At 44.4% G+C, this 13,537-nt stretch overlaps 1 protein-coding gene across 1 annotated transcript in view; it reads left to right on the plus strand.

Moving 5' to 3' along the window:
• Nucleotides 1–1,224: 1,224 nt before the first annotated feature.
• Ppp2ca (protein phosphatase 2 catalytic subunit alpha) overlaps nucleotides 1,225–13,537 on the plus strand; it is a 26,017-nt gene continuing 13,704 nt past the window's right edge. Inside the window, exon 1 of the mRNA XM_021211992.2 lies at nucleotides 1,225–1,582. Coding sequence (XP_021067651.1) covers nucleotides 1,481–1,582 — 102 coding nt within the window. The 5' untranslated portion in view covers nucleotides 1,225–1,480. The remainder of the gene's footprint in view (nucleotides 1,583–13,537) is intronic.

A 13,537-nucleotide genomic window follows, 5' to 3' on the forward strand; every position in this document is an offset into this window, starting at 1 on the left:
TCCCCTAGCCAAGCAGGTTGTCTTTGATAAAGGAGGATTTTCATCCGTGCCATTTGTGGATGGGGCCACTGAGGTCCTCTTTTAGCTTGTGCGTCAGGGTGTCTTCTGACGCTCTGAGCTGTGTCTCCTCCGGTGTGTGACAGGCTTGACTGTTCCCCACCCAATAGCTAGGTCAGCGCTTGCCTTGACCTTCATGGATAACCATCCTTTGGCTTCTTTCTCAGACTCTGGAGGGGAGCAGTGTATAACTTCCACTCATTCCATTCATTTCCAGCCAGGAACATTCAAGCTCCACCAGGACAGCTGCCCCTTTTTGTCTGCATGACCCCTCTGTCCCCTAAGCATGGGATCTGGTCAATAGTTGACACTCTGTAGAGCCAAGTACCTCTGTGAATGCAGACGGTGCAATGCGAACACGTTTCGCAAGCCTCCGAAGAGATTTATAACCAGGTCGAAGGCCGATCCTTAAGGATATCAGCTTCCTTTACAGACCGCACGGTAGCTGCTTCTACCAGCACCAGTACACAGCCCTGGCTTGTTCCTCTACAATGTAGGACAAGATTATTTCCAGTGGGCACAGGACTCGGAGAAAAGTGCACACCGTGGGTGCTGAAGGCCACAAGAGAGGAAGCTAGGCTTGGGAAGAGGCCAGGATCGAAGGCCTACTTCGGCCCCGCCGTCGTGCAGGGACAGGTGTGTGCTGGGGGTGTCAGGTGCGCGGGCGACACATCCCAGCAGGTACACCTTCCTTCGCCTACGCAATGACCTAATTATAGGAGCCTGCAACGGCCAGAGGTAGGGAAGGTCACTCCAGGCAGCCTGCCACTAGGCCTGTCCCTACTCCCTTGTGGTTCCCAGGGCTGCTGGACTAAGCGCCTTAGGGTTGCTTTTAGTCATCAGGCTGCCGGAGCCCAGATCACGTCTGAGCGGTATCAGCCAGCCGCCTTCCAGAAACACCAGGTCACGGGGAGCCAAACCTCGCCTACACGGACTGCGCATGCGCCGAGGCCGCCGACTCCTGGGGACGCCAGGATTACCCAGCACTGCGCTTGCTCCGACTCGCTTCTTCCCTTCCCCCGCCGCCCTCCCAGCGGGAGGACCACGCCCCAAGAGCGAAGCCACTTCCTCCGGCAGCCGGCTCCGCTGCGCCTGCGCCCGGGCTCCGCGGTGCGCCGCTCTGGGTCCCGGCCCCACTCGGTCGCCCTCCCCGCGGCTCCCTGACGCCGGCGTGACGTCACCACGCCGGGCGGCCGCCATTACAGAAAGCCGAGTCCCGAGCTAGGGCGAGCGGAGGAGGAGGCACAGCGGCCGGCGGCCGAGCACTGCGGAGCGAGCCAGCGGGCCGGCGCCAGCGCCCAGCAGCCGCCTGGGGCCGCGGGAAGCACCCCGGGAGAGCGGCGGCGGCGTGTGCGTGTGGCCCGGGTGCGGGCGGCGGCGCGGGAGCAGCGCGGAGCGGCAGCCGGTTCGGGCGGGCGGCATCATGGACGAGAAGTTGTTCACCAAGGAGCTGGACCAGTGGATCGAGCAGCTGAACGAGTGCAAGCAGCTCTCCGAGTCCCAGGTCAAGAGCCTCTGCGAGAAGGTGAGCTGCTCTGGGCCGCGGCCTCTGCCCGGGCCCGCCTATCAGGAGGCCGCGGGGACGGTGCAACATGGCGGCACGGAGGCCGGACCCCTCGAACCTGGCAGCCCGGCGCCCGGCGCTGCCTGCGGCGACTCGCGAGGGACCCGGCGCCCCCCGCCTCCCGCGCGCTGATTGGATGGCGCCGCCACCGCGGCCTAAAATGGCGCCGCGCGCCGGACTCGGGGCTTCGGAGCCTCCGGGCCCGACCCGGCCCGACGCCGGGAAGCGGGGCGGCGGGGACCCTCGGTGGCCCGGCGAGGGACTGGCTGGGCTTTGCGCCCCGGCACGGGCGAGGGACTCGTGGAGTGCAAGCATTTGCGCTTGCTCTCGGGCTTGCTTCGTGGAGCGGGCGCTGCCCACAGGGTCCCCCCGACACAGGAGGGCTGGTAGGCCAGACCCCAGCGCCTGCGGAAAGGTCACCTCGCTTTCGTGTCCGCCTCCACGCCTCGGCTTCCCCGGAGCCCTGGTTAAAGTGTGTGTTTAACGATTATGCAGGGAGTCGCTAACCCAGTTCCTACGAAGGTCATAATGGTAGTTTGAAGGGAGGAATATAAAGTTTTCCTAGTTGGACAAATGGAGGATTTGGTGAGTCATACTACACGAAGAGCTTTGGGATTGAAAATCCAGTGTCACATTAATTTATGATGTATGTGCTGACTCAAATTGGGTAGTGTGAAACCCTTCTGTGTGTAACGTACTTGGAGTGGAGCCATTTATTTTTAGAATGAGCAACATAAACGGGAAGAGAGTCAAATTTTTTATCCTCTCTGGTTGCAAAAGTTTCTTGGATTGTATTTTTGTGGCTACACAATCAGCAGTAGAAATCCCCGTATTGACCGATTTCTCTATTTCAGACACGGTGCTGAGCCCACTCCTCGGAGGGATAACTTGGTATCTCTGGTTATCTCATTCCATTGGTTTTCTCCAAGAATTGGGGAAGCAAGTTGTTCAGCTGTCGGTCTTGTTGTATTCTTGAAGTCTTAATGCAATTTTCTGCTAGAAAAATGTCTCCACTTCATTTTAGCTTCTCTTTTCAGAGTTAATTTAACATTTAATTTTAGTGCAGAATTATGGATTATGTTAGTAATTTGTGTTAGCAGGAAGAATTTTTGGAGCACAGAAGATGCTCATTCTTTTGTGGTTTGGTGTAGAAAAGAGATTCTTGAGTTTGAATATTTTCTGATGACACAATCTTTCAGAAAATGCTGAAAACCATTTTGGTTAAGTCAAATGTAGATTTATCCCTTCCCTGCTTCCTTCTATCCCGAGTATCCCTGGATGCCCTGGTACTGTGTGTGTGTGTGTGTTATAACACGCCCCGCTTGAATCTCTAGTATTTTGATCTTTGTTTCTCTCACGTCAAACAAGGTTGGTATTTTTAAGGTTTAGAATAAATCTTGCCAGGTCTTAGTCTCTAATTGCTGACTCGGAGTGAAGGACTTTATGTGGACCATGGATGACTAGTCATTTGTGTGACCACTCACTGGACCCTTTGGTAGACCTGGACACCATTACTTTTTGTTTCCCGACTGAGTGATTGTAACTGGCTTTTTCAGGTAAACTGTTTATTTGGTCCTTGTTTCTGTACTTAGAAATAGTTAACACGTGCTCCGAGATTGCATGCTCTTAAGAAGGCAACCAGAACACAATGAAGAATACCTTATACATATCTTCAAGGAACTTTTAATCTAGTTGGAAAGACTAGGATGGCATTGTTAACTTGACACTCTAGAGCAGTGGCTCTCAACCTTCCTGATGCTGTGACCCTTTAATACAGTTCCTCATGCTGTGGTGACCCCAACCATAAAACTATTTTGTTGCTACCTCATAACTGTATTTGCTGCTGTTTTGAATTGTAAATATCTAGTAGTGTGCAGGATATCTGATATGTGACCCCTGTGAAAGGGTCATTCCGGCCCCCCAAAAGAACTGCTGCTGTAGAGTTACCTGGATAGAAAGTCTCAGAAATTGTCTACCGAGCAGATGAGGTTGGCCTGTGAGTATGTTTTAGGAGCATCTTCCTTATGTTGAGATGGAAAGACACACCTACTGTGGGTGGCACCATTCCCTAGATTAGGAGGGAGGGGTGCTCGATTGGGTAAGAGTGGGGGAAGCTCCCTATGTTTTCCATAGGTCCCCAATGACCTGAGTTTGATCCCTTCCTTCTAGGAGCTACATGATAGAAAGAACATACTCCTTCAAGTTGTCCTCTGAGGTACACACACAAGTAAATGTTACAGTGTGAACATGAACATGCATTCATTGCTGGGTTTCTCATGAGGTGATATGAGCACCTCACTCAAGATTCCTGCAGCTGTGACTTCCCTGCTGTGATGAACTAGGAGTGTGAACCAAAATAAATGTGTCTTGAAGCCAGGCATAGTGATATGCCCCTTTAATTCTAGCTTTCAGGGGAATCTCTGATCTTCTGATTAAGTTCAAGGATAGTTAGCAAGGAGTACGCAGAAAAACCCTGTCTCGGGATGGAAAAACAAAACTAGCTCCCCAGAGTTATTCTTGTTGGAGCGTCTTTATTACCAACAAGAAACTAACGTATGGAAATGAGTAGGACATGGACCATCAGGTAGGTTTGCTTTGGGAAGACTGTTAGAGATGCTACATTCAGAGATGGGATGAATGTGTGTGTTATGTATGCAAACGTGTATGGAGGTGCCCATGGAGGCCAGAGAGGGTGCTGGATCTTCTGGAATCTGGTGGTTTTTTGTTGTTTTGTTTTGTTTTTCGAGACAGGGTTTCTCTGTATAGCCCTGGCTGTCCTGGAACTCACTTTGTAGACCAGGCTGGCCTGGAACTCAGAAATCCGCCTGCCTCTGCCTCCCGAGTCCTGGGATTAAAGGCGTGCGCCACCACGCCCGGCTATGAACCTGGTGGTTTTAATCCACTGGACTTGGATGCTGGGAGCCCAACTTTAATCCTCTGTAAAAGCAACATGGATTCTTAACCACTGAGACATCTTGGTAGCCTAGTTTTAATTTTAGAGCCACATAAAAAGTAATACTTGAAGCCAGGTATGGTTGTGCATGCCTTTGATCCCACATTAGGGAAGCAGGGGCCAGACAGAATTACAAGGTGAGACTTTATCTCCCTACCACCACGCCCCAAGAAAAGTAAATTTAAAAAAATATATTTTAAATTTTCCTTGAAATAGGTTCCTTTGGTGAACATTGTTGTCCAACTTCCTTGCTTTTAATCGTATTTAACTTTTGTAACTACATAAACTTTACAAACAATACTAAGATGTTTAGACAGTGAATTAGTTGCCTTGTACCTGTACAAGGTATACCACTTCCCACTTGTAATGTTTTATTGCCAGTTCAGTGGCAACATAAAAAGGACATTTGCTTTTGGTGAGATTGCCCTTTAAACATTTATTTTTTCATCTATTTTATTTGTGAGGTAGCTGTGTTCTGTAACTCACCATCCTCCTGCCTCAGTCTCCTGAATGTTGGAATTAGAGATATATGCCACCATTTCTAGCTTTAACAGAAAATTTGAAAACAATCTGAGTTTTTCACCAATTTAGTAGTACTTGTTAAAGAACTACACCCATTAAAAATAACTTCTGGGGGCTGGAGAGATGGCTCAGTGGTTAGGAGCACTGACTGCTCTTCTGAAGATCCTGAGTTCAAATCCCAGCAACCACATGGTAGCTCACAGCCATCCATAATGAGGTCTGTCATCCTCTTGTGGAATGTCTGAAGACAGCTACAGTGTACTTACATATAATATAATTAATAAATCTTTTTTTAAAAAAAGAACATAATTTCTGATGCTCTCATAAGAAGGAATGATAGCGGGCTGGTGAGATGGCTCAGCGGTTAAGAACACCGACTGCTCTTCCAAAGGTTCTGAGTTCAAATGCCAGCAACCACATGGTGGCTCACAACCATCGGTAACAAAAATCTGATGCCCTCTTCTGGGGTGTCTGAAGACAGCTACAGTGTACACACATTAAGTAGATAGATGGATGGATGGATAGCTAGATAAATCTATCTATCTTTAAAAAAAAAAAAAAAAGAAGGAATGATAGCATCAGAGGCCTCCCTTATGTAAAGATAGAAATAAACGTCAAGTGCTCACTGTGGTTGAATAGCTTGAGAACTCTGTTCTGGTACCTTGTCAACAATAGCAGTGTTGCTTCTAAGCAGAAAGGATCCAGATGTGGATCATAACAGTGGTGACATGGTTTTTCTGTTGCTGACTCATTAAAAATAAAGATGGATTCCAAGTTTCTACCCAAGCTAAGCTTACTGTGTGTACATGCACCTTGCCGTTTAGGGACCTTGGTGCTTTGGGTGAGCATATGCAGTTCCATCTTAGGCACAGTCCCACTGACAGATTGAAAAGGTAAACACTGTCAACTTGGTGAGTGTGGTCATAATTGCTTACAACTCTGGAAGCTCATGCAGGAGGATGGCCAAGAGTCAAAGGCATATGGACTTCTGTGACAGTCTCATCTATATAGTGAGCTCTAGGACAGCCAGGATGACATTAGAGAAGTCCTGTCTCTGATATAGACATTATAATGTCAAATAAATACAGACATTATGTCATTTAGTTTAAATATTTGTTACTTGAGAATGGAAAAAGGAAACTGCTTGTTATTGATTTGATAAGCTGATCTGTTTTTTTGTTTTTTGAGACAAGGTTTCTCTGTGTAGCCCTGGCTGTTCTAGAACTCACTCTGTAGACCAGGCTGGCCTTGAACTCAAGAGATTTCCAAGTGCTGGAATTAAGAACATATGTCATCACCACCCTATTGTTAAACTAAACTTTCTGATCAAGATGACATTCTTTTTTTTTTTTTTTAAGATTTATTTTATGTGTATGGGTGTTTGCCTATGTATATGTATATGCCCAAGTATATATGCCTGGTCCTGATTGGAATTGTGGATGGTTGTAAGCCACCAAGTGGGTACTTGAAATAAAACCTGAGTCCTTTACAAGAATGAGTGCTCTAAACTACTGAGCCGTCTCTCCCACCCCCAAGATTAAGTTCTTATATAAAGTAATATATTTATTACTTTAAAAGGCTGGCTGTTCCCATAGCAGTAGTTAAAATATTAAGGACAAATTAGAATGTTTTCATTATACTTTGGCATAGTCACTGTTGTTGATTGTTGATATAAAGCAGGGGCTTGGAAAGGTTAAGTGGCTGATATGGAGGGCTGGAGTTAGGTTGCTTGGGGTAATGACTTCTAATCCCAACGTCCCCGTCTTGCTTTCAGAGCCCTGTTGAGGTAATAATGATAAAAAGTGCATGTAGATTGGGCCAGCATGAATTGTGTACTCGATGATTCTGTAAACTGAAGCATTGTGTTCCTACTGCTGCCAGGCTCCATTCATATCAGATAGAGTTGTCCCACCTCTCTTGGAAACAGTGATTCTTTCATTTTCATGTGGCTAACTTCATTTGTCCCTCACATAAGACTGATGTGATGAAAATCATAGGTCATTTTATTTGTCAGTATAAATCATAAGGAGAGACTAAATTATAAAGCATTCTAATAAAGGTAAGTGATTTTGTTGTTGTTGTTGTTGCCAGGCATTTATAAAATGCTGTTCTTTTGATTTCTTTTTTTTTTTTTTTTTAAGATTTTTTTTATTTATTATATGTAAGTTCACTGTAGCTGTCTTCAGACACTCCAGAAGAGGGTGTCAGATCTTGTTACGGATGGTTATGAGCCGCCATGTGGTTGCTGGGATTTGAACTCCGGACCTTCGGAAGAGCATTCAGATGCTCTTACCCACTGAGCCATCTCACCAGCCCCCTGTTCTTTTGATATCTGAAGCCTCCACATACCTATGAGTTTGTTCCCTGTGCACCTGGCATAGAGTGGTATTGCATCTTGGATTAACTGAATGAGCAGTATGTTCACATGCTGATTCCTAGGTCCTTCTTGCTCTCTGATGATGGTTCATAATTCTGCTTAAATAAAGGTGAATCTTGTGTACTGGCAAGAGTGATGGGCCCTGGGAACCAGACCTGGTAGTGTATGGAGTCCCAGTTATTCAGAAGTTGAGGCAGAAGGATTGATTGCATGTTCAAAACCAGCCACATAGTTTTGAGACTCTCAAAATAAATGAAGAGAAAGCTAGGGATGCATAGTTCATCCATATACCACCTGCCTGGCTTGCACAAAGCCCAGCCACAGAAAGAGGGAGTGACCCATCCTGTAGGAATGAGTGGGACAACACTCATGTCTATATTCAGTCTGGTAAGTCAGCATTTGTCATGTCAGAGTTAACAGTGAGGTGTCTTTAGTGTGTAGAAAATAAGCACGGAATTGAGAGTTAAGTCGACCAGCACTTTGTTGCTACTGTGACTTTTTCCTCCTCCTCCTCCTCCTTTTTTGTTTTCTTTAAAAAGATAAAAACTCATCTTTGGGAAAGCCATCCCTTTTACTCCTGTGCTCTAAGCTGGACTGGGTTTAGGAGGGGGATGTTTTGTTGGTGGTGTCATTGTTTTAAATAGCTTTCTTTATAGGAGTAGGGCAGGCTAAAGAAGGGAGAGCTCTAGCTGCCAGTATGGGGGTGAGAGGTGACTGTTGAACAATCTGGGATTAACTGCTTCATTTCTTCACAGTACAGTGGCTTTTCAATTATTTATTTATTTACTTACTTATTTTTAAATTTGTTTATTTTATGTATGTGAGTACGCTGTAGCTGCCTTCAGACACACCAGAAGAGGGCATCAGATCCTATAACAGAGGGTTGTGAACAACCATGTGCTTGCTGGGAATAGAACTCAGAACTTCTGAAAGAGCAGTCAGTACTGAGCCATCTCTCCAGCCATCTATTTATAAAGTGGAACTGTGTATTTGGAAGGGTGAACACATGTTTCTGCGTCCTGGGTATTTGTGAATTAGATGACCAGCTGGCTGGTCCTCCTCCATCCCCTCTCCTTCCTGTTTCAGTCAATTTTAGTGTAGATGGCATTTTTAAGTCCATATTTTTATGTTTTCTGGTTAATGATTATCCTTCAGATGGTAATTCTTACCCTTGTATTGGGGCAGAGCAAAAAGGCTGCAGGCTTTAGCTCTAGACTGGCCAGTAGTTTACCTGGATAAGGGTACCTGGGAAGTTGAGTTCACAAAGGATCTGCAGAGCTGGCCACACTTCTTTTATATTCCCTTGACCAACCCCTTAGGCCTTCACTGCTGAATTTTGTCTTCATGGCATAGCTCTACACAGACTTATTTAACTTTTCACAATAATTAATAGTGAAGTTTCAGCCATGTGGTGATGCACAGCACGTGGAACCAAGAAAGAAGAAAATTTTGCTTATAGGTCAATGACCATGGAAGTTGATTCTCTGTTACTTCTCTCTCTTTTTTTTTTTTTCTTTTTTCTCTCTCTGTTACTTCCAAGTGGGGCTCGGAGATTGAGTCGTTTGTCGGGCTTGGCAGCAAAAGCCTTTGCCTGCTGAGCCATCTTGCCCTGTAAAGAAACATTAAAACTAACTTTAGCTTTTTTATATAGGATGATTGATGGTTAATGTCTCCTTCCAGAGACTACCCAAGGGCAGAATTTGTGAAATATAGAATGTCTATAATAGAGCATATTATTGATCATCCAATGTGCTGCATCCAATTTCCCTCAGTAAAGACCTGCTTTAGAACACTTTTTTGTTTATATTATTTGTTTGTTTTGAATGGGTTTGTTAGCAGACAGGGTCTTACTGTTTGTTGCTTTTGTCTCATGAGAGCTGGATTTACAAAATCAGGTATGTTCCCCTACACCTTGCCAAAGTACATTATTGTTTTGAAGGGAAGACACTATAAACATAAACCTTTAAGAAAGTACCTCTAGGGCTGGTGAGATGGCTCAGTGGGTAAGAGCACCAACTGTTCTCCTTAAGGTCCTGAGTTCAAATCCCAGCAACCACATGGTGGCTCACAACCACCCGTAGTGAGATCTGATCACCCTCTTCTGGTGCATCTGAAGACAGCTACAGTGTACTTATATATAATGATAAATGAATCTTTTTAAAAAAAAAAAAATAAGAAAGTGCCTCTAATAAATTTAAGACCTGCGTGTACTATTAGGGAAGCCCCGTGTCAGAAATCAAGGTGTAGGGCTGTAGGTAAGTGGCAGGACCCTAGACTATGAAGGAAAGAAAGCTTTGTTTTCATCATGATTTATTGAACGAAGTATCCACACTTAGGTCTTCCTTCTTTTTGTGTTTCATGTGGTTTTGCAAATTGTATCTTGGGAATTCTAAGTTTCTGGGCTAAAAATCCACTTGTCAGTGAGTGCATATCATGTGTGTTCTTTTGTGATTGGGTTACCTCACTCAGGATGATATCCTCCAGATCCATCCATTTGCCTAAGAATTTTATAAATTCATTGTTTTTAATAGCTGAGTAGTACTCCATTGTGTAAATGTACCACATTTTCTGTGTCCATTTCTCTGTTGAGGGACATCTGGGTTCTTTCCAGCTCCTGGCTATTATAAATAAGGCTGCTATGAACATAGTGGAGCATGTGTCCTTATTACATGTTGGAGCATCTTCTGGGTATATGCCCAGAAGAGGTATTGCTGAGTCCTCAGGTAGTACTATGTCCAATTTTCTGAGGAACCGCCAGACTGATTTCCAGAGTGGTTGTACAGGCTTGCAATCCCACCAGCAATGGAGGAGTGTTCCTCTTTCTCCACATCCTGACCAGCATCTGCTGTCACCTGAATTTTTGATCTTAGCCATTCAGACTGGTGTGAGGTGGAATCTCAGGGTTGTTTTGATTTGCATGTCCCTGATGATTAAGAATGTTGAACATTTTTTCAAGTGCTTCTCAACTACATGGTATTCCTCAGTTGAGAATTCTTTGTTTAGCTCTGTACCCCATTTCTTAATAGGGCTAATTGATTTTTCTGGAGTTCAGCTTCTTGAGTTCTTTGTATATATTGGATATTAGTCCCCTATCGGATTTAGGATTGGTAAAGATCCTTTCCCAATCTGTTGGTGGCCTTTCTTATTGACAGTGTTTTTTGCCTTACAATAGCTTTGCAGTTTTATGAGGTCCCATTTGTCCATTCTCGATCTTACAGCACAAGCCATTGCTGTTCTGTTCAGGAATTTTCCCCCTGTGCCCATGTCTTCGAGGCTTTTCCCCACTTTCTCCTCTATGAGTTCAGTGTCTCTGGTTTTATGATTTATTTAAATAGAACCAAAAATGAACGTTAAATGATCGAGTCAGTATTGGAAACAAGGGATTTGTTTTGTTTGGGCACACACACCTTAAGTATCAAGATGCGTGCTGTGTGATGCAGTGGTTTGGTTTTGGTTTCTGAAACAGTATTTTTGTCTAGTTTGATTTTTGAGACAAGGTTTCTTCCTGTAGTACTGGCTGTCCTGGAACTAAGATCCACCTCCTCTTCCCAAGTGCTAGCATTAAACCTAAGGACAACCTTTAATTCCTCATCCTCCTGCCTCTATTTCAAAAATACCAGACATTTGCAACCACATGGTCTCTACCTTTTTTTGTTGTCGTTTTTAATGGTTGGGAAACAGTGTCTGCTTAAACGTAATCAACTGAGCTCCACTGAGATGATCTGAGTCTGACGCCAGAGCATACAGTCAGGAGGCAACTGAGCATAGCCTTCCCTTGGTGGGGGCTTGGCCTGGTTTTGCCTCCTGGTTTCGGATCTGCTGCTTAGCTGGGCCTTAACATCCATAACGAATACAGGTGTGTTGTCTTCTCTGTCTTTTTGGCTGATTCTGTGGTTAAAGAGAACTTGATGATGGTGGTCTACTGTGCACCCTTGCTTCTTTGGGGCCATCTGAGGGTGTTTGGCTCCCTATAAAAACTCTATCTTCATGGACCGCTGGAGGATGGGGAAGGTGAGAAACAGCATGACTGTGGCTATCTATCTCAGCACTGCCTTTCTAAACCACAGAACCATCTTTCCAGTCCTCAACTAAGTATTTAGCAAAGAGTGTAGCTTTTTTTTTTCCTATAATGTAAGTTAACTAGAAATGGCAAAACTATGTTCCCATCGAGGAAATGATGAGTAAGTGGTTGGATTTTTCTTATCATTACTGTCTTTGAACACTCCTACTCTGAATGAGTTACGAGGTCTGGTTCACACAAGCAAGCCTGCTTTTCTGTCATCTTATTTGATGTTTGGAATGGCCTATATTTAAGAATGTCCAGTTATAGGTAACTTCTAGCAGGCTGATGATAAGATCTTGTTTAATAGCCTGTTTCTAGTTTTAACCTTATTTTAGGAAGTTTCTATTAAATCTTTTTTTTTCCTTGAAATTGAATCTGTGTTATTTGACTGAATTTCAGAAGGGTTCTGATGACTCAATTGTTGTGGTACTATAAATTACATTATTTTAAAAACTTTATAGGTTGGTTGGTTTGTTTTATTGGGTTTTTTTTGTTTGTTTTTGTTTTTTTAAAGATAAGGTTTCTCTGTAGCCCCAGCTGTTCTGAAACTCTTGTCTTCAAACTCAGAAATTTGCCTGCCCCTGCCTTCCAAATGCTAGGATTAGTGTTGCATCAGCAGAGAAATTTGAAGACTGGGCTTTTGTTTTTCCAGATGGGGTCTCTACTGTGTAGCTCTGACTATCCTGGAACACTTATGCAGGCCAGATCACAGAGATCCATCTGCAGACCAATGCTGAGATCAATGGTCTGCATCCCCACAGCCAGCCTGAGCAAAGCCTTTCGGTGGAAGCAAAGGGGAGTTAGTGAAGTTTGATTTCCAGGCCCCACATGATAACACTTCCATAAACTGAGTGTTCACAGGTGTGTCTCCCCCCTCTGCTCTCACTACATAGATGTGATAATTTTAAAAATGTTTTCTTTTGTTTGGGTACAAGAGTAAAAATGTCAGTATGAAAATGGGCCATTTTAAACACTTCCAGTGTTTAAAATTAATCAAATTATTTTAAAAAGCTATATCACATTAAAGAGTTGTATATCCAAATTTGAAAGCAGATTGATGAAGGCCTACATACAGTTCCATTAAAGGTCTGTAGAGGTTGGCTGAGGTAGTGCTTACTCTTAATCTCAGTACTGGGCAAAGGCTGTGTTGGAGAGCAGCCTAGTTTACAGAGAGAGAGCGAGACCTTGACTTAAAAAACAAACAACTACCAGGTGGTGGAACACACCTTTAATCCCACCACTCAGGAGGCAGAAGCAGGAGGATCTCTGAGTTTAAAGTCAGCCTAGTTAGTCTACAGAGGGAGTTTCAGGACAGCCAAGGGCTATACAGAAAAACCCTGTCTCAAAAAATAAAAATAAATAAATAGTGTAAAGATTTAAAAGGTCATGAAGGTTCTTCAGGTCAGCCTCTGACACATGTCTCTTAATTTCCTAGTTGCACAATAATCTACATCTACAGCCTTTATTGTTTTGGCATTTAAAGTAATTTATTTTGGTGTAGTAATTATCTTAGTGTTTATACATTGAGACAAAATCATAAAGCACATATAAAACCAGTTCTTTGTAAGCTTGATTTTTTGTTGTTTTTGTGTGTCCTGGGACTGTCAAGAGATGGCTCAGCAGTTAAGAACACTTGCTGCAGCCAGGCAGTGGTGGCACACACCTTTAGTCCCAGCACTTGGGAGGCAGAGGCAGGCAAATTTCTAAGATTAAAGCCAGCCTGGTTTACAGAGTGAGTTCCAGGACAGCCAGGGCTACACAGAGAAAACCCTGTCTCGGGGCGGGGGGGGGGGTGGGGGGTGGGGGAATAGACAGAGCTGGTCTCCCTGAGCCGAGATTTACTACAGACAGGGCAAGAGCGATGACAAGGCTTTTTGATTTTTGTCTCATTTGCCTTTACCTGTCATTGTAGAGAGCTTGCCACATAAAGGTGTGAGTTTGTAGAGCCTTTGGAAAAAAAATCAATTATATTTAAATTCCTCTGTGCATCATAGCAGATGA

Source organism: Mus pahari, chromosome 14 (genome assembly GCF_900095145.1).
Source record: "Mus pahari chromosome 14, PAHARI_EIJ_v1.1, whole genome shotgun sequence".
Lineage (NCBI taxonomy): Eukaryota > Metazoa > Chordata > Mammalia > Rodentia > Muridae > Mus > Mus pahari.